The sequence below is a fragment of the Colletotrichum tamarilloi genome (genome assembly GCF_030869305.1).
Source record: "Colletotrichum tamarilloi strain Tom-12 chromosome Unknown Scaffold_182.1, whole genome shotgun sequence".
NCBI lineage: Eukaryota > Fungi > Ascomycota > Sordariomycetes > Glomerellales > Glomerellaceae > Colletotrichum > Colletotrichum tamarilloi.
Genome location: NW_026849565.1, coordinates 1 through 22,080, shown reverse-complemented (window position 1 = coordinate 22,080; position 22,080 = coordinate 1). Strand labels below are relative to the sequence as shown.

At 31.3% G+C, this 22,080-nt stretch overlaps 4 protein-coding genes across 4 annotated transcripts; 1 reads left to right on the top strand and 3 right to left on the bottom strand.

Annotated features, from left to right (window-relative positions):
• Positions 1-327: 327 nt before the first annotated feature.
• CTAM01_15858 (NUDIX domain-containing protein) lies at positions 328-1,143 on the top strand (the record flags this gene model as incomplete). Its single annotated transcript, XM_060531852.1, has 1 exon — positions 328-1,143. One exon carries the CDS (start codon positions 328-330, stop codon positions 1,141-1,143), a length of 816 nt encoding a protein of 271 aa, XP_060373558.1.
• Positions 1,144-1,895: 752 nt separating this feature from the next.
• CTAM01_15857 (isoamyl alcohol oxidase) lies at positions 1,896-3,856 on the bottom strand (the record flags this gene model as incomplete). The annotated part of the gene is made up of 4 exons (XM_060531851.1): positions 1,896-2,069; positions 2,127-2,331; positions 2,387-3,475; positions 3,549-3,856. 4 exons carry the CDS (start codon positions 3,854-3,856, stop codon positions 1,896-1,898), a joined length of 1,776 nt encoding a protein of 591 aa, XP_060373557.1.
• A 2,166-nt stretch (positions 3,857-6,022) lies between these two features.
• CTAM01_15856 (uncharacterized protein) lies at positions 6,023-7,826 on the bottom strand (the record flags this gene model as incomplete). The annotated part of the gene is made up of 3 exons (XM_060531850.1): positions 6,023-7,028; positions 7,114-7,613; positions 7,698-7,826. The coding sequence occupies 3 exons, from the start codon at positions 7,824-7,826 to the stop codon at positions 6,023-6,025; spliced, it is 1,635 nt and encodes a 544-aa protein (XP_060373556.1).
• Positions 7,827-21,634: 13,808 nt separating this feature from the next.
• On the bottom strand, positions 21,635-22,060 carry CTAM01_15855 (uncharacterized protein; the record flags this gene model as incomplete). The annotated part of the gene is made up of 1 exon (XM_060531849.1): positions 21,635-22,060. One exon carries the CDS (start codon positions 22,058-22,060, stop codon positions 21,635-21,637), a length of 426 nt encoding a protein of 141 aa, XP_060373555.1.
• Between the last annotated feature and the right edge of the window lie 20 nt (positions 22,061-22,080).

Sequence of the window (22,080 nt, the reverse complement as noted above, 5' to 3'; positions counted from 1 at the left end):
CAGACCAATAATCCTCTCACTTGAAGCCGTGATTTCACTGTCATTTGATCAACTAAGTAGAATTGAACCCACCGCAACAATCATACAACTTTGTAGACCTGCCTCCATTGAGTCTCTCCAATGATGAGTTCCCAAGGCCAAGAACCTCGTAGCCCTCAAAGCTATTTGCCTCTGATCAATAAAGTCGACAAGTTGAGTAGCTCAATCACCAAAATCTCCCTTTTGAATCGGTTGGATTTCTAACTGCCTTCCAGTGTCCCGCTGAGCTTTGACTTCAATACTCTCTACAGGCTCTTTCTACCTAATGATTCTAGGCCACATGGCTTCATGGTTCAAAGCACTGTAGAGCGTCTTCCGTGGACCCTAGATTTCCGTATCGACCACGCTGAGCGTGTAGTGCAGTTGCTCAACTCCACGGTCAAAGATGACGAGGACATTGGCATGGCATGCACAGCTGCCTTCCAGCGCGTCGTCGACGCCGCAATCGCGTCTGATTCATTCCCCTCACTGAACAAGCTCCACAGCGAGCATTTCAAAATTATCGGCGCGAACCACTTTGTCTCGATTGAGCGATTTCCAGCACCTCTGTTCGGCATCTCGTCGCGCGGGGCACACATGACGGCCTATGTCAAAACAAGCGAAGGGATGAAGATCTGGGTACCGAGGCGGAGCGCACACCTCTTCACCTTCCCGAACCTACTTGATACCACTGTCGCGGGCGGCGTCAAGGCCGAGGACTCGCCCTTTGACTGCATCATCGCCGAGGCGACGGAGGAGGCGTCGCTGCCTGCTGACTTTGTTAAGGAGAATGCTCGAGCTGTCGGAGCTGTGACGTACTGCAGCTTGAACAAGCAAAGGGGAACATTTTTCCCGACTGTTCTCTACGTCTACGATCTTGAGCTGCCTGAGTCGATCGAGCCTCAGCCGGGCGATGATGAGGTTTCCGGTTTCAAGCTGATGTCGATTGACCAGGTCAAGGATGCCATGCTGGGTGAGCAATTCAAGCCCAACTGCGTTCTGGTCATGCTCGACTTCTTCATCCGCCATAACGTCATCACCTCTGAAAATAATGATGAGTATCTGGAAATTGTCACTAGGATGCGGCGGCATCTTCCGGTACCAACCAGTCCGGAACGAAGGTGATAGATCGTGAGTTGGCCAAACCTTGATTGCGTATGCTCGGGGAAAACATCTGGTTCACATGGATGCCAGAATAGATTCACTGTAGACGAGCCGTCAGAATAGAAATCAAAGACTCTGCCACCCTAGGATACTTATGATGCTGATAGCCTGGAAAGTGGCAACACCTCATACCTTGGATTCATTCATTGCGGACGAGCATCATTTGAGCCTTCCTTTAACGTATTTAGTTCTTGGTGTTATGACTCGACTGGGCACAAGTGTTTGTGACTTAGACGAAGAAGTGGGATGATTGCCTGCCTGCTATAGAAATCTCTCGGAGGGGATTACCAAACTCATGAAGCGTACGCTGTTGTTCCCTGTGCGGCGTATTACTTGTAATCGCCTAGGACGTAACTCTGTCGACACTTACTGTCTAATTACTGAAATCAGTCTGTTTATCTCTTCTACAATGACTGCTTTCGTGCTCAAGCATTATCGATACACGTGTATCAAGGTTCAACCAATTAAAAAGATAACGAAGACTATAAGTGAGCTCGTTGAATAGCGCCAAATAATTTCACATCGTGTCAGGTTGTCTTTGGTATACGTTTGATACAATAACCTGAGATTTTGCTGACGGCAAAAACTCATATCCTGAGTTTCACTTCGTAGTCATTTGCTCAGATAATGAAACAATTCATATATGATGGTTCGTGTATGTTGTACCTAAGGGGAGACTAGAGGTAGGAACCAAATCTCACAATTCTTCTATTCTACAGCTTCTTGCAAAGTCTCGTGTTGTACTCAATCTCTTCCCAGTCTTCTGTACCAGGAGTTGCAACAGCGTAAAAGATGCCGTTGGGGTCCCACTTCTTACGCAACTCAAGCAGCGTAGGGTAGACCGGGCCCCAGAAAGCGTCTTGCCAATTAGGTTGGAAGGGATCAGCCTGATAACATGGTCAGTCAATCTTCCTCCTACTATGACCAAATTCAGCAGAACTCACCTCGTTGACGTAGGTACATCCATCAGGACCAGCCTGTCTCAAGGCCTCATCCTGAATGTTGGTCAAGACGTCTTGCAGGTCAGCCTTCTGTTCAAGACTGGCGCCAATGGGTACCGGCATGACACTGATGATGAAGTTGGTCGCGTTTCTGAAGGCTGGATGTGTCGCACTGTTTGCCACCGGCCATGCATGGCCAGCATTCCAACTGTCTAATGTTAGACTTAATACTTCAGGGGCGAAAGTCAAGGCAAGGTACTCACAAATGTCCCACCATGAAACCAGATAGGCCTTCTCGGGGAGTGGCAACAGTCCTGAAAGCATCAACGATCTGGTCGTTCCGCTTCTCAACATCAGTGTGGCTGAACATCCAACCGCCAGTCAAGGCGTTGGTGCCAGCTTGTTCGTCGTGGAAAAGATCCGTGTAAAGGGCGAAGAATGAGCCGAAGCCTTTGGTGGAAGACTCAAAGGGGACGTTGCTGGCCTTGAGCTCGTCAAGCATAGGCTTGATGATTGCATCGAGTTCCCCTTGCGTCTTCCCAAACGCCACAAACGGTTGCACATTGAGCATCATCGGACCCAGCTCCCAGTAAACGTACAAACCACTGTCGACGAAATGGTTAGACCATTTGTGGAACACGCGAATTCCCTCCCAGAAAGTTGTCTCGTTGACTCCGCTGGTTCCGTTGATATACAAAACCCCCCCGGCTGCCTTTTCCTCGGGGTACGTCCGGAACGTCACTGATGTCACGACGGCGTACGAAGAAGGCCCGCCGCCCTTGAGGCCGTAGAAGAGATCAGGATTCTTGTCAGCGTTGGCGGTGACGTACTCGCCTTCGGCGGTGATGGCCTCGAACTCGAGTGCGTTGTCGGCAGTCATGCCGTGCAGTGTCGTCAGAGGGCCGTGGCCTCCTCCGGCAACGAGACCTCCGGCGACGCCTACGGTGGGGCACTCACCGGTGACGACGACGACGGGAGGATCTTGGGCATTGGCTGCCCTCAGCAGGGCGCGGCCTTGGACTCCGGCGCCGAGCGTGACAGCGCTGCCGGAGTAGTCACCGGGACCGGTCCATTGCCCGGTAAAAGTGATGTCCTGGAAACTATGAGTGTTGATGATGAGGGCGCCCCAACCGGTACTACGTCCGATGAAGTCGTGGCCCGTGTTGCGGATGATGAGGCGGAGGTTGTTGTCCCTGGCAAAATCGATACCGGCTTTGATGTGTTCCTTCTTGGTCGCCCCAATAACATAGACACCATAGTTGCCTAGCGTACAAGGCTCTTCGGGGTTTTCGGTAGGTTGACATGTTGCGTTGGTGAAGTACTTCCACAGGTTAAGACCCAGTTGATCCGTTCTTGGACGAGAATCAGCTCTTCAGTTCTCTGCTTTCCATGTGACAGCGAACACGATAAACGGAGTTGACCTACGACCATTGCTCATCCGAGTAGATAGCAGTAAGCTCAGCACACTTTGCTGCATCGTATGTTTGGATTGTGCCGAGGGTGCCGTTGAAGGTGTTGTGGCAGACAGCTTCGGGAGGGATGTGAGCATGCAAGTTTCCTTCGACCGTCGTATTGAGCTGGTTCCAGTCATTAGACTTGGGCCAGCATGTATCGCCAAAGTAGCATTTGCAGCCATACTGCTTCCCTTGCCACCTACGGGGCACCAGCTCGGCGGCGAAGACGCCTTGGGTGACTGCCGCCAGGCTGAGCAAGATTGTTGAAAATTGAACCATGGCGACAACTAGTCCTTGAAGAGGCCGGATGACCTTGAGTAACGCCTCATTCACCAGACGCCAACGGTCAGAAGACCTCATTTATAATCATCAGAACTGACCGGGGTCTGGCTTCTATACACAGCGTGAGGTCTTGGAGCCCCGACTTTCCCCTCCTCCCCATGCTCATCTTTCGGCTCCATCTCTTGCCTCCCTTTGGCCCAGGCTCAAGTCCTAGTGCTGCCAAGGTGCAGGCTGCTTTCGAGAATGCGACTCAATCTATTAACCTAGTTTAGGTTGCAATGCTCAGCTCGCCCCCGCTAGCAACCAAATGAGACTTACGCCGCTCGGGCTATACCCTCCTGCTAAAGTCTTGCCCGGTTCGCCTGATGCTCAAGAGTGATATGCATGCACGTCGGGCCAAGTTTCGTGATACATCATTTCAAGTAGACTTGCGTGCATCAAATATCCATGCTTGGTAATGATTAGATATGCTATCACGCACAGAACAGAGGTGGTGCTGCCGGAAACAATCACCAGAGCATTTCCGCATGGAAGGGCATGTGCAGTTACATGTAGCCAAGGAAGCGAACCAAGCATCTCAAGTTTCTTGAGCGATATGTCCCACATTATCAATATACGCTAGACAACAAGGAATCGTAGGAATTGGACGATGTAAAAGGCAAACAAGGCTGTCTTCACCCACCCAGCCCACAGCGGGTAAGGAGCGGTTCCCGAGGGCGGCGTTGGACGGCCCCGGGACCTGACAGGTTCATATTAAAGATTGCCCTCGATTTAACGAATAAAAGAGAGAATCTTTATTAGCGCTGACAGCTAAACCTGCACAACAAGGCGGGGTGTTTTGCCGGTAGATGCAACCGAGTGGGATCCCCGACGGCTGATGGAGCTATCCCCGAATGGACTTCAGGCCCGATGCAGCAAGTGACTCCAAAATTCCAGGGTGTGCTGTAATTTTGAATGAGCTTTCTTTGCGGACATAAGGAATTGAGTTGGAACTTGAGTGGACATAGTTTAATTCGAGGCTTATATCGTGAAGTCTCCCTCCGGCTTGGTCTGTGGTTGTATTAAAGCCGGGGCAGAGTTCTGTCAGCCATCTCTTGTCTGTAGGCTTAGCTATGAGACCTTTTTGGATCAAGCTGTCGAGGTCGCATTGACCCGTCGTAACCCAAAAAAGCCAAGACCTTGGGAGCAGGGTTTCGGAGCCGACAACGATCTTTCACCGAGAAAGAGGACTCTCGCGATATTTTAGGGACCCACGCAAAGCTGTGATAAGCAAAGGCACTGTGCCGACTTGGCACAGCGTGCCGCATCCGCAAGCCGCATGTGCACATTGGGGCAGCGAAGGCTTTTCGCTTGTAGCTTTGGAGTAAATGAAAGGCTAATGATTTGACGCAAAGCGCGTCGTCTTCTCTCTTCACCATCGGTAATGGATGAGTGAGAAGAAATCAGGGTGTCCGCGAACAGCAATACACGGCTCAAGAAACGGTCTGCCCAATGGGTTGATCTTTCGCTCGGATACGACAAGGAATGACAAAGGCCACTTATGTTTGTCAACTTGTGTTTGCCAACTTGTGTTGTCAACTCAATTTTTCCGGCTTTAGAAGTAAGATACAGTTTGATTCGCTGTTGATCCAAAATGCGACGATTTTGTCGGATTGGAAGTCCAATTCGACCTCGACGTAAGCGTGCCCGCGCAGGGGCCAATTACGGCCCCTACTTACGATTACCGCGGCCTGCCCAACCTACGGTTGGAACTTCCTTTTTACACCTATGCAGAAGATCATAAAGTTAAATTGACCTCTTCGTCAACCCACGGTTCGAACCAATTATCCTGTGATACGGATACCAACAGATTTCCCGTCTATTCAGCACAGCTGTCTGAGCAAAGACATGGGTGCCGAGCGTCAGCACTAGCGATGTCTCTTCCCGAAATGGAATCTCTCATAGAATGTCTTTACCACCAAAGCTTATTCTCACGTCTTGAGTGTTACAAAGCGGGGGCGTCCAGGGCGTTTAGTTATTTCTTGAACTGGTTGTGAGTATCACACGTAAGGTGCTAACTGCCACCCTTTCCTGCTGATAAAGACAAGCTCGTGGAAGTACGAACTGATTGGACACGTTCATCGATTCCCTCGAAGAAGGATTTGAAACAAACCCAAGAACCTGTTACCTCCTAACGATCTTAGCTGGCATCCCTTCCTTAGGATGAGCGGTGATCTGTGTTCCTGTCATCCACTGGAAACCTTTCTCCCCAAAAACCTCTGGCGCGTCCTCGGGAAATTGCGGCACAACTTCAAGCTCTCTCACAGTCAACGCCAAGATGAGTCGCATCTCAACGAAAGCCAGCTCCTGGCCAATACAATTTCTAGGACCCAGCTCAAAGGGTCGGAATGCACTCTTCACTGGGTGAAGAGGATCGCCCTCCTTGACTAGCCATCTCTCAGGAATGACTGTGTCAGGTTCTGGCCAAAGCGTGCCCCATCTGTGCATCGCTTGCGATGCCACGAACATCATGAACCCGTCGGTGGGGAATCGCTCGCCTGTTTCCGGGTCGGTGATAAACACATCGGGAGCTCCCTGTCGTACCGTCCCGACTGGTGGGTAGAGGCGGAGCGTTTCTTTCAGCACGGCGTTGGTATAGGGAAGATGGTTCAGCAACGCGGGGTTCTCGACAATCCGAGATGCTGCGGCGCTTGCATCGCTCCCAAGGACTTCCTCATGTTCGGACCGCACCTTCTCGAGAATAGCGGGATACTTGCTCATAAGATACCAGGCAAAGCAGAGAGCACTAGCCGTGGTATCATGACCTGCAAGTAGAAATATCTTGAGCTGAGAAACGGCAATGTCGATGAATTGAGAGTCGAGCTTCGCTTCGGCTTTGGAGCCAGCCGCGGACACCTCTTTGATGTAGGAAGTTATTGCTAGACTGTTGACGGTTTTGGGACCATTGCTGTTGCTTCTTTCTGATATGTTTTCTTTGAGCTGTCGCTCGATATGCGGAACGATCTCGCGCTTCATGACGTAGTTGTAGTAAAGCATCTGAAACGGCCGCAAGGGATTGATAGACTTGAGGAGATTAGGCGGGCTATTGTCTGGGATCAGCAAGCCAATCTGCTTCTGCAGAGCTCTGAAAACGGGAGAGTTTGTTGTTTGTGCATTGAGGCGAGTCCCCCTAGGACAGAGACAGTCAGCTGAAGCAAATTTCCGAGAAAGCTCTCGAATCGAAACCCCTCATGGGGGCGAGTGGAGGGACTCACAGAACCGCTCTGCCGATGACGTCTACAGTGGCCTTCATAACACCGTCCTCCAGAGCAACAGTTGCTCCCGAGTCAGCAAGAGCCTCGAAAGACTTTTTGAGAACTAATGCTTCTTCAACCATTGCAGGGACTAATGAGAGGATGTTCCGAGCTGAGAATCCTGGGTTAAACACGGCCCGCCATGTCTTCCACGTCTGGCCCTCCATGTTGACAAGATCATCGCACCCCGTCAGTGGGTGGAACTCCTCTTTCATCATGGAATGTTTTGGCAGCGAACGCTCCTGTGTGAATTGATCTGCAATCTTTGGGTGAAAGACGGCAATCATGGGCGGGCCGATGGGCCAGGTGTCTACGTAGACCAGCCCTTTCTTGCAGAGGTCTGGGTATTCTCTCAACAGTAAAAGCGGGAGCACTTGGCCATTGAGTCCCGGAGGTTGCTTTGCCATCAATTTGCCAACAAGCAAAAGGTGGCCAAAGATGAACGAGTGCGGAAGAACATCCTGTAGCGCATCATCAGTCAGCTGGGTTGATCCACATCAAGACAAGTACTCGGAGCGCATGAGCTTTCCAGATTGACTACATACCACTCCATGATCTTTTGAGACGGCCCGAACTCTCGACCTGACTTGGACCAGCCGGACAACAAATTTGGCAACGTAGAACGCTGCAAACGCGCCTAGTGCCTGGGCCAACAACACCACGTTCAACCCCATCCTCGATGATGCAAGCTTTCGCTCAGGCAGTGATCGTGAAGAAGGACAGCACCTAGGGCCCAAAGTTGGCAAACGGACAATTTACGCAGGAGGAGCGAAGCCGATTGCTAATGAGGGGGTTCCTACTCGTGGACGCGGGGTTGTTTGTTGGACAGGTTGGATGGATGACATAATGAAGGGGTCACAAAGAATAAGGAGGACCGGCTCTCATGACCCAACCCATTTTGAGGTTAACTCGAATTTGTGGAGATTAGTTGCTACGGCGGCGGCGGGGAGAGACTTCGGCTCGAGTTAGGCATCATACTAACTCAATTCTGCTTGGGTAAGGCAGGCCGGGTAATAAGAAGAAAGTATTAGTATCCCTATTATAAGGGAGTTAGTTCGAACCGTAAGTTAACGAAGAGATTAATTAAACTATATTAACTTTTATATAAGTATAAAAAGGAGGTTTTAATTATAAGTTAAGCTAGCTACGATAATTATAAATAAGGCCCCTAATTAGCCCCTATATAGTTAGCTATATACTATAATTAAATTAAATTTCTAATTTAAAACTAACTTTTTTTTTTTTTATTAATTTACTTATTATAATTAGAAATATAATTTAACTTCGGGCTTATTTATTAAATCGTCCCCTTTTTTTTTTTTTTTTACTCCTTTTATATAACCTATCCCTCTATTTATATATTAACTTTTTTATTATTTACGAATTACTTTAACCCCTTATTAAATACTATTTTTATAAAAATATTAATAAAGTTATTATTATTATTAATTTAATAAATCTTAAGGATCTCGTGCTTTTTATATAATTACTTAAGGGTTATAATATTAATTATAAACCTCTTTTCTTTTATTATTCCTAATTTAATAAGGTATTTATATAGCAAATAAAAATTAATATAAATAACCGTTAAGATTAATAAAAAGTTAAGTTAATTAATAATCCTCTTTAGTATTATAAAAATCGTATAAGCGAGGTTAATACTATTAATTATATTATAAACTTTTAATACTAATATACTTTTTATTATTTATTTATTTTTAATTAATAAATAATAAATTATATTATTATATATAATAAATTCGCTCTTACTTATACTCTTATTAACTAGGATAATAATATACTCTAATTATAAAATAAAGTCGTTATTATTTATAAATAACTTATTAATAAAGATATAGAGCTTATTAATAATAAGGTTAATTAAGTAATAAATAAGGCCTCGATTAAGATTTACTTATTATTACTTAAACTACTTATTAAGTACTTCGACATTTTATTTAGTTAGATTTATAACTTATACTACTTTAATATAATTAAAAATTATTTCAGGTTAATATATATTTATAATATATACCCTTTATACGAGCTTAGTTTTATATTACTTTTTAATATTTATTATATTTAAATTAATAAGGGTAATCTTTTTACCTTACCCCTTTTATTAAAAAATAATAGTTTCCCCTTTAATTATAAAAATTTTACTATTAAATATTAATAAGTTATTTATTATAAGGACCTTTTTTAGCTTAGTTATAAAGCCCGCTTTCTAAAGCTTTTTATTCTCTTTTTTTATAAAATTAATATTAAATAGGCCTAATATATTATCGGTCTATATCCTAATAATTCTAAATTATTTACTTTCGTACTTAGAGACTAATAAGTACGGGTTATATATAAATATAACTATTAATAATTAATTAATATAAAAATCGTAATATATAGCTTATTAATAAATACCCGATTTTACGAGCCTATATAGTAGTTTAAGTACTTTAATAATCGTACTTTCTAAGTACTTATTAACTATTTCTTTTAGTAAGTAAGCTAGGATTTTCTTTATAAGCCCTATAGCTAATTAAGTATAAGCCTAAGTAATATTATAGCTCTAAATCTCGTATCCCTTCTTTTATAATAATACTATTAGTACTATTATTAATTATTAGTTATAGTATTATATTATAAGTAATTATATAAATAGCGTCGCTTTTTTAATATTATTATACTTCTAAATTATATATTTAGATTTTTTATACGGTTAGGGTGTTCTTTTTTTTTTAATTTTATATATTATTTATAATTTAAATATATAGAGATTTTTATATTTTTTAGGGTTATAAAAAATAAATTAATAGACCCCTCGATTACGTAAAGTATTTATTTTAATAAGATCTAATCCCTTATATAACTTTTTAATAGTTATAATAATACTTTCTTTATATAATTTAATTATTAACTTAAAATCGGCTTTCTTTTTTATTATATAAAAAGTATTAAATACCTCGTTATTAATAATAAACTACTACGTTAAGGCTTACTATTATAATCTTTTATAACGTCTTATTAATAGTATTAATACCCTTTTAATAATTTCCTTTTTTTTATTATTTATTAGTACTATTATAATAATTTTATTAAGGATAATTTCTTATACTTTTACTACGGGTTATACTATTTCCCTTAGCCTTTTTTCTTTTTATAAATTAAAAATTACTTTAATAAGATTTATATAATATAATCTAATTATAATAATTAATATTTTAAGTAGCTAGTTACGATCTCTTATAATTATATAAGACTACTTATTAATAAAAATTAATTTATATAATCTAGCTTATTACTAAGTACTTTTATACTAAACTTATATATCCGAATTTAAAAAATATATTTAAATTAGCCCCTATATTAAGCTTATTATACGTAGTAATTACCTCGTTAACTTACTTTTTTATACTTATTTTATATAGTACTTATATTACTTTTTTAATTACTTAGGCTCGTTAGTTTATATTTAATAATAATAGCGAGGCTAGGGTTATTCTTAAGTATACTCTAAATATTAATAATATTAATATAAGCTTATTAAGCCTTATAATATCGTTATAATACTTAAGTACCGTTTAGAAATATTCGTTATTAATAGAATTAGGATTTTCTTTTTTAATAATCCTAAATACCTTTTTTAATTATTAATATACTCTTTTTACTTTTTTAATACTATAATACGTTTTTACAAGTACGACCTTTAGTTATATATTATAAACTATTATATTTTCTTTAAATTTTATTAACTTAAAACTCGTATTAATATCGGTTTTAATACTATTTAGCGGTCCTTAATATATATTAATTTAGCTTTTTTATAAAACTACTTATACTATTTTTATTTATAAATCCTAAAAGAATTACCTTATTTAAAATAATATAGCCTCGTTAATTATATATAACACCGGTTAACTATTTAAATAGAAAATATTAACGACGATTTCCTAATTAAAGTTAAGCTTATTACGTAATTTAAATTTAAACTTATATAAGCTTTACGTATTTATTTAGTATTAATAATATATTTTTATTAACTACTTTAGTACCCCTATTTCGATATTATTATTACTTAATTATTTTAAAAAGCTATATAGCCTCGTAACTAATAAGTACTCGAATTTTTAATATAATCATTTAAGCTTATTTTTTATTAAGTAATTAATTAATTTCGTATTATTAATAAGCTTTATAAACGTATACCCCTATTATCGTTTAACCGTTTTAAAATACTTATTATTAAAAATTCTATTCCTCGTATTATTAAATATAATACTTAGTTAATTTATATTTTTTAAATATAAGAAAAATAGGGTATTAATAAATAAAATATAGAAAGTTATTATTCCGAAGTACGTTTTTATTTTTATTATACTTAGAGTAACGATTTCTTTACTTAGGCCAAAGCTAATTTTTATAATACTTATTATTAACGTATTAAGTATTATTAATACGATTTTTTATAGCGCTTAGAATTACTTTTTTCTTTTTATTAACTATTATAATACCCTAGTATTTAAGATAATTTTATAAAACTTATCTAGGCCGTACTTTTTACTTATATAAAATACTTATACGAGCTTAGTATTTAAATAATTTAAGTAATATAAAAAGGACCCCTCTAGTTACCCCTAGAATTACTTAGTACTATCTTTTTTTTTTAATATTAATAAAAATAATATTTTCTCTTTAAATATTAAGGGAATAAAATTCTATATTATTAAATTTATCCTTTTATTTATTTCTAAATCTATTATTTAAAGAACCTTTTTTTATTATTTATAAATAAAAGCTTACTTATTTAAGGCTTTTATTACTTTTTATTTATTTAGCCTCGTATATTTTCTAAAAACTAATAGGGTAAAAAAAGAGTAGTTAATATTATTAATTTTATTATAATTTAATTCGTTAATATAGGGGGCGAGATCTTTTTTATTTTCTAAATTTTGTATAGGGGGCGGATACTCTAAGTTACTATTTTAATTATTATTATTAAGTTTTATACCCCTAGATCTACTCTTATATATAATAAGGAATTAGCTAAACTAACAAAAGCTAGTTTTACTATTTATTACCTTTAATTTTTTATATTATTTATATAATTTAGTACGCTCCTTTTTAGAATAGTTACTTAATTAATATTTATCCTTTTTATAAATAAAGTATTACTTTTTTTATTACTTTATTTATAAATTAAATCTCTACTTATTTAACGAATCTAAGCCTCTTTATTAATAATTACTATACTTAATCTCTTTTTTTTTTATTATATATCCGGTTAATTTAATATTATTAATAAGGGCCGTCGTATATTTAAAAATAGGTTTAGTATAGTATTTTTATTTTAATATTAAAGCTAGATTTTAGTTTTAAATAGAGCGTTTTATAGTTTTAAAGTACTTAGTATAGGGTTATTTTTATTTTTAATACGTATTAAACTATAGTATAGAAATATTTAACTTTTTACTTATTAATCCCCTTATTTAGCTAGGTTTTTACTAACTTATTAATTTAATTAATAAGCTCTTTAAGGATTTTTATATATAATTTACCCTCTATTATCCTAACTATAAATATTAAAAAAATTACTTATAACTTAAGTAGGAGCTCTAAAATCTTATTATAAATCTCAAAGCGGCTTCGGATTACGTTAATAATATTAAAAAAGTTATTCTAATTAAGATTACGTATTACTTCGTAATAATAATTAGAAGCTTTATTTATAAATACGATATTAATTACTAAATAATATTAATATTCCTTAATCCTAACTTTTTTATAATAATTGTAAAATACTATTAGGGTTTTTTATAAAACCTCGTACTTTTTTTTAAAATATAATCTTTTTTTAAAAAGATTTTTTTAAAATTTATAAATTACTTTATATTTATTATTATATTTTTAGTATTTATATACGATCCTTATGTTATTACGTACTATTAATAACTTTGGGTCGTTTTTTTTTTTTTTTTTAGTTAATTAGTATTAAATTTTATATTAATAATAGTAACGAGTTATAGATCGAAATAAGTAGAATTATTAATTATTATACGTTTAGTATTATATTTTATTTTTATATATCTTTTTATAATAATAGATTGCTATTAGTAATTATAAAAAAGAAATTTAGGTTATTTACCCTTTTTTTAAATTTATTAAAACGATTATACGCTTTATTAACTTATACTTAGTTTTATAGTACGAATTCCTCTTTTATAATCGTTATTATTAAGATTTTATATAGTTTTTATAATTATAATTATATTAGTAATACCCCTTATTTATAAAGGAATTTATTAACTACTTTTATAATTCCTAGGCTTATACTTATAAACTACTTATTTAGTTAGTAATTAAAGTTATTTACTATTTTATAAAATAGGGGTTACCCCTATAGCCCCTTTTTTTTTATAAACTTTAGTTAAATAGATTAATATTATATTAATTTATTTATTATTAGGCTAATCCGAGATCTTATATATTTACGTCCCTTAATAATCTAAATTAATATTTATTTATTTATAAAAGATTAGGATTTTATTTAGGATTAAGTTTTTTTTTTTTTTTTTTTACTCTAACTTACTAAGGGTCGTGCTCTAGCTTATACTTATATTAGTAAGTATTAATATATTTAATCTTAATAAAAATATATTTAATTTACGTATTAGTTATAATAAATCCATACTTTTACTACTTAACGAATTTATTAAAATTTAGGTAATTCTTACTTCTTCTTATTATCTCGCTACTACTCTCGTTTTTATTATTTTTAATAATTATTACTACCTTTCTAAATCGCTAGCTATTATACTTATTAAGATCTTTCTTTTTATTTAGTATAAAAAAGTAGGTTTTAATAGTTCCTTTTTTAATAATAGTAGTAAATATTTATATTATTATAAAAAAATATAATAATTAGTCTCGGGATCTTTATTAGTTATTAATTTTTACTATTTTATATATTTTTAACTTCTTAAGCTTCGTACTTTTTATAATTTCTAAATTACTTCCTTCTTTAACCTACTTTTTGTAGGGTAGTATTTTAAAACAATAGTTAAAAATAAATACCGAGCGGCTTATAAAGGAGCTAAATAGGCTATTAAGAGCTAAATAAGTAATTAAATATAGTTAGTAAAATTAAGCCCTCTTTTTTATAAAATTAAGGACTTAAAGGACTTATTAAAAATACTTATTACTTCGTTACTTATACTAAATAAGGTTAATTACTTTAAAAATCTTTTTTTTAACTACTTTTTAATACCCTATTTTATATCTTTTAAATAGTTTTTTTTATAACTTAATTATTATTAAATAATTATCGCTTATTAATAATTCTTTTTATTACTTAGTTAATTTTTTAAAACTAGTAATCTTATATTAAGAGCTAATATAAAAAAGAAGTTCTTTAATAACCCTCTAGAGGATTTTTTTTTTATTTTTTAAATCTTTATTTTTTTAACTTTTTTTTAAACTAATTATAATTTTAATAAGAAGTTATAAAACTATTTTAAAGTAACTACTTTTTTTTTAAATTAATTTCCGAAATTTATAATATTCTTAGCTTAATATTATTAAAACTTCTAAATCCCCTCTTTTTTTATAAAACCGTTTTTTATATTATATTTTTAAGTAATAAAGACGTATAGGGTATAAAGGACTTTCGTAGTACAGTACTTTAAAAGAACTATTAATATTTATAAAAATAATATAAAATACCTCTTTTAATTAGGTTAATACGGCCTTAATTAATAGAGTTATAACCGAGGGAAAAGAATAATATTAACTAAATCGGAAAAGTAAACTTTCTAATCGTCTTATATTATTACGTTTAAAAATAAATTATTAAAAAAGCTTTAGTTCGATTTTAAAAAAGTATATATATAATTAAAATAAAAATCCGTACTATCGAACTCCTTATTTCTAATTAAAGCCTTTCTTTTTATATTTTACTTTAATTAGCCCTTTTATAAATACTTATACTTAATTAGCTTTAAAAAAGAACTACTAAGACTAATTACCTTACCCTATTTTAATAATACTTAAGGAGTAATTAAAAAAGCTATAAAAAAGTTGTTTAAATTATAGGTTTATAATTGTATTTATAAAATCTTTATAATAATAAACTTTTTTATATATTATAAATCTTTTAGTTTTATAACTCTTATAAGGTTATTTTTATTACTAAATAAAAATATTTATATTTAAAAATCCTTTTTTTTAATTACGTAGTACTTTTTTATATTATATTATTAAGCTCGTTTATTATACTAATTAATTAGGTAAATAGTCGCTACGTAGGTATTTTCTTTTACTAATTTAACTAATTAATTTTTAATTATAGGCTAGTTATAAAAAAGTTATTTAATAAAAGAGTTACTTAAAGTAATAATAAAAAACTAATTATTTAAGTAGTTTTAATAATTAATATAGTTTAATATTAAAATAAAGTAGGGCGATTAGTCCTAATAGTTCTTTTTTATAACTAATTAAGTATAGATATTTATAAAAGGGCTAATTAGAGTAAGATATAAAGAGAAAAGCCCTAATTAAAAATAAAGAGTTTAATAATACGGATTTTTATTTTAATTATAAATATACTTTTTTAAAATTAAACTAGAGCCTTTTTAATAATTTATTTTTAAATATAATAATATAAAATAGTTAAAAAGTTTACTTTTTTAATTTAATTAATATTATTCTTTTTTTTTAGTTATAACTCCGTTAATTAAGGCTATATTAACTTAATTAAAAGAGGTATTTTATATTATTTTTATAAATATTAGTAGTTTTTTTAAAATATTATATTATAAGAGTCTTTTATACCCTATACGTTTTTAATAATTTTCTTTTTTAAAAAGTCCTTTTTTTATTAAATAAGAGAATAAATAAGAAAAAACCTAATTTAATTAAACATATTTTAAATAATTAATTAAAGAAAACGGCATAACGATTAAGATAAATATAAGTAATAAAACTCTAATTTAAAAAAAGTAACTAAATAATTAAAATATAATAGTAAAAATATATAAAAAAAGACTTTTTATTTAATAAGATAAGGAATATAATAAACCTTAAGAAGCGAACGAGATAAAAAGTAAAGGAGAACGTAGATATTTAGGACCGGATCGGGCCTAAATATAAAACGCTATAATAATATAATAAAACAAATAACGAGTTAAAATTAGAACTAATAAAACGTTTTAATAAGTATAACTAGTTATTTAACTAAACTATTCTTTATTAATTAATATAACTTAGAGACTTAATAATAGATTTATTTAAAAATGCGGATGCGTTAGACTAAGGGCGCTTATAAAACTAGTTTTTAACTAGACCTATTAATAATTTTAATTAGTATTACTATAAGCCTAATATAATATTTAATTAAAACTTTAGTTATATACTTAGTAAGGACTAAAAGAAATAGTTTAAATTATATTAATTAGGATAATAACTACGTTTTAATTATTAAAACGGCTTTTCTTTTCCTTTTTTAAATTTTATTTAGAGTATATAGATTAATATAAGACTATTAAAATTATAAATAAAATTAACGAACTATATTTTTAATAACCTCGGATCGTAAATATAAATAACTAATACGTTACTTTTACTACTATTAGCGCCCTTTAGGACGTTTAATTATATAAACTTAACTTTTCTATTTTAAATAGACCGTTTATTAAACCGGCTTTTATAGTTTATTAAGACCTATAAGCTATAGAATTATTAAATAATAAAAAAGCTACTCTTTTTAATAAATTTACTTACTAATCTAATTAAAAAAAGTTAGTTATAGTTTAAGTTAGGATAGATATTTTAATTAATACTTTTTTAAGTACTATTATTACTTAGATTTAAATAGTTACGCTTTAAATTAAAGGCCCTACGATTTTTTAGCTTAATTTAATAAAGAATATAAGCTTTTATAAAATACTATTCCCTAATTAAAAAGGGATTATAATTTTTAAAAATAATAATATTATAAATTTTTTAAAAAAGTTCGAGGATTAGTACGAAATCGGTAGGGTCCCGGACCGATTTAAGAGTAAACTTATTATATATATTATAAGAGAAGATTATTAAACTCTAATTAAAAATATAATTAGAGGATTATTTTAGGCCTAAGCTAAGGATTTTTTTTTAAAAAAGTATAGGAAATAGAATACTAACCGCTTTTTAAATAAGGAAGAGTAAATTAAAAGAGTTATTAAGGGATTACTTATTTCGTTTTCTAATCTAAACTTTATTTAAGTACTATTTATTAAAATTAATAATATAATTACTTTTACTAAATAATAAGACCTCTATATTATAACTGATAAGAGCTTAATTAAGGCTATATATAAGTAGTTTTATATTAATATTATAAAAAAAGTAGTAGAGGAAGTCGGGGTTATTTTAAATAGCTTTATTAAATTAATAAAATATATAAGGTTTAAAATAGGATTTTTTAATATAATTATATATAAAAAGGAGTATAGCTTATTTTTTATAAATAGCTAAAGTTAACCCGAGCCCTTATTATAGCCCCTTATTCCTTAAGTACGTAATAATACTTAATACCGGTATTTAAACTATTAATAATATTACTAATTAATAATAGAGGTTTAGGTTACCTAAGCGGCTATTAATAATATTATTAATTTTAACCTAGTTAATAGAATGAGCAAGCTAAAGATTTATTAAAATAATATTTATTCTCGAGGCCTTACTTGTATATTTAATATAAGTACTACGTATCCTAATTAACCCCTAATTATAAGACCTAAGGATCGCTACTAATATTATTAAAGTTAATATTACTAGATTATTAGGGATTATAATTAGTATATTCTTAATAAGGATATTTATTTTATTATTTTAGCTTAGGGAGCTTAATATTATAAAAAGTATAATAGTTATAAGCTTATAAATAATATCCCTTTTATTATAATTAAAAATAAAAAAAGGTATATAATTATTAATCGTATTACTCTTTTTTTTTATATAGTAAAATCGGAGTTTTGAGTTTTTTTTTTATTAACTTTTTAACTTTTACCCTAAAGTTAAAGTTATAGGGCTAATTTATAATTATCGTTTTCTAAGTTTTATAAAAAAAAGGCTCTTAAGTTTTCTAAGTACTAGTATTAGGAGTACTAATTAGAACTTTAATAAGCTAGGGCTTAGAAATAGATTTAGGAATTACGTTCTTTACTATCTTAAAAACCTCGTTATTATTATTAATTTTTATAATTTCTCTTTTTTAATTAAAAAAAGAAACCGTTTTCTTCTTAAGTTATAAAAACTAGCTTAAGCTATTAATCCCATACGTCTTTTTAAAATAAAGTTTAGTTACTAAAGTACGGTTTTTAAAAAGTCTTTTTTTATAAATAATATAAACGTCTATTTAATTATAATAGTTTAAATTAAGTTATATTATATAAATATATTTAATTATATTTATAAAATTAGTTAAAAAGAGTATAAGTATAGTTTATTAAAGTAGTCCGATTTAATAATTTAAAATCTACTTAGCTAAGAGCTTAGTATCTTCCTTAATTAATATATTTACTTTTTATAAACCTCTTATAAAAAATTATATTAAAATATATTATAATAATAGTAATTTTAATATATAATTAAGGGTATTTTAATATTAATAAAATCTTATTAAAAGCTCTAAAGTCCTTAGTTAACTTAGTAAAAAACGGATAATAGTTAAAAAATATTAAAAAAATTTTTAATAAGTATAATAAGAACCTCTTTTTAAAGCTAAGCTATATAGCTAAAATTAGTAAAATTAGAAATATTAACTTAATTTTTAAAATTCTAATTTTTATAATCTCGAATACTTATTTATAATTAGAAATCTAAATATTTAATATAAATTAGAATAATAAAAATTCGATAATTATTATAATCTTAAATACCGGGGCGTAAGTTAATATTTTTTTAAAATAATATATTAAAAAAGCCAGTATTTTTTATATAGTAATAAAGTTTTAAATATAAACGTTTAAGTACGATCTAACTAGCTAAATAATTTTTAATAGTTTTTATTTTATAAATATATAAATTAGTAAGTTTAAAATAACTACTTATTTTTTTATTAAAAACGAATAAGAGACCTCTAATTTATTATTACTAAGTCTCTTATTTATATAAAATACTAAGCTATTTTTTAAATATAATAAGTTAATAATTACTACTCTAATTTATATTAAAAACGCAAAGCTAAGGATCTTAATAAGGATAATTAAAACGAACGGGTTTTATAACGTAAAGGATATTTTACCCTAGTTTAAGTAATATATAAAGGAAGTTTTTAAATTAAAAAACTAAATATTAATAATATAACTAGGAATATTACTAGTTTTAATAGCCCCTATTTAGAATTTAAATTAAAAAAAAAACGAGCATATTATAGTAATTTTAAATTAAAACTAAGCTAACTAAATTATAACTATAGTTACGCTTTATATAATCTAGCTTTAGATTATATAAATTAGGAGAATAATAATAATTACTTAGAATAAAGTTAAAAATAGGCTAAACGGATTAGCTAACTAAAACGATTTACGTTTTTTAATAAGGACGCCTACTTCTTAATAAAAAGAATTATATATTAAATAATAAATTAAAAAACTAAAATAAAAAGTATTAAAATTATACGAGGTAGCTAAAAAAGCCTTTTATAGGATTCCCCGTATTACTAAAACTAATATAATATATAAAAAAAAAGATTAAAAAGTCTAGCTAATTAATAATACGCCCTCTAACGGGTTAATACTTAATAATAATCTTTATTAAAAACTTAAAAAGCTTAAAAAGATTAAAAATAAGCTATAAAACTAATCGGGCCTTTATAAAGATATTATTATACCTAAGTTCTCTAATATAGAACTAAGCTTTAAATTAATAAACGATCGATTTTAAATTATCTTTAAAAATTATAACTATTTTCTATTTTATAAATAAGATCTCTTTAAATAAATACTTTTTAATTAAAAAAAATACTAATATAAAACTTCTCTAAATATAGCTATTTCGACCTTATAATCGTACTATTATAATTAATTAAAATAATACTTTATAAAGCTTAATAAGTAAAAGGTATTCTTATCCTAAAAGCTCTATTACTAAAAGCCTTTAAAATAATTTAAAAATATATTACTCGAGGTATTATTAAAAAAAGCTATATTACGTATTAAAACCCCTAGTTTTTAATAATAAAAAAGGATAACGGTTTTTAATTAATTAACTTAGTAATAAAAGTTAATATTATTACCCTTTAGGACGCTTAATAACTACTTAATACTAACGAGTTCTTAGAGGAATTTATTATAAATTAGCTTATTTCCTTCTTAAATTTCTTTTTTAATTATAATTAAATTTCTTTTAAATAAAAAGAGCTACGATTTAATAACCTTCGTAACTCTACTTAGGCTATATAAATATTATTCCCTCTTATAAAAAATAATAAATTTAGTAACCTAGTTCTATTAAATTATAACCCGTATTTTCTATAACTTAATTTTAAAATACTATAATATTTTTATTAATAATATCGTAATTAAAGGCCCGTAATTTTATTATAATAATAAGTATCTAACTAACTATCTTAGGATCTAGCGATTTATTTATAAGTACTTTTAAAATATTAATTAGGTCTTAATTAATATTAAGCTAATTAGCTATACGGTTTCCGAAGTAAAGTTATAATAATATTAGCTATTTATAGTTATTATAAACTATTTTTATAAAATAAAAAGGAAATAGCTTAATTAAGCTAAAGTTTTTAAAATTTTTAAATAAATAAAATACTTAAACGTTTTAAAAATTAGATCGTTTTTTAGTATTATTACTTTTTATTATTATTAAATTAAGTAATTTTTTTTTATAATAGTTCCGTTATACTCCCTACTTAATAAGAACTAATTTTTTAAATAGGGAGTATTATAAATCGAGGTTATAAAAATACTTAAAGAGGTAATTATTATAACCCCTATTTTAGTTTTACTAAACTATAGTACTAAAGCTAAACGGATTATTTTTATAATAGATACTAGTATTAAAAAATAGGGTAGTATATTTAGTTAGATTATTAATAATAAGTATATTATTACTTAATATAAGAGCGGGATATAATATAAATTAGAGCTTAATTATAATTTTAATAAGCTCGAAATACGAAGCGTTTTAATAAGTTTAAAGCGTTTTTATAATTATTTATTTAAGATTAATTTCTTATTAAAAACCGACGCCTAGGTCCTAGTTACTTAGATTAATAATACTATAAATAACTTATTATTAATAATAATAACGCACTAGCTCTTTTAAATTAAACTTTTTAATTTTAAAATTAAGTATATTAACGGGAAGAAAAATATTATAACGAATAGCTTTTTAAAAAAACCCCTTAGCTAATTTAATTTAGTTAAAATAAAGCTTAATAGGGATATTAAGGACTTTATTAATATACGAGTTTTATAAATACGAATTATCTTCGCCACTTCTTGGGCGTGCCCACGTTGGCCACGATGGCCACAGCGTCGAGCTGGCCGAGGGCGCCCAGCCCGAGAGGGGCAGACTTGTCGACGGGCATCTTTGGCCCACTGATTGCTGACTGTATGCTGGGAGAGTAGGTTCTCGTCGAGGTGGTGGTTTGTGTATTGATGGGTTTGTTTGGTGGATTTGTTTGGTGGATTTGTTTGGTGGATTTGTTTGGTGGATTTGTTTGGTTTGAATGGAGAGCAGCTTTGGGCGATGTTGGAAGCGATGAGGATGGAAAGAATCTTTGCGAGCTCTGGTACGAGCAGCAGATATTGGCCCATTTGGCCCTTTCTCCGGAAACCTCTACGTCGCCATCAAAGTTCAGAACCTCTGCGGTTGAGGAAGGCCGCCTCCGACCATTGCGGCCGACCATTGCGGCCGACCATTGCGGCC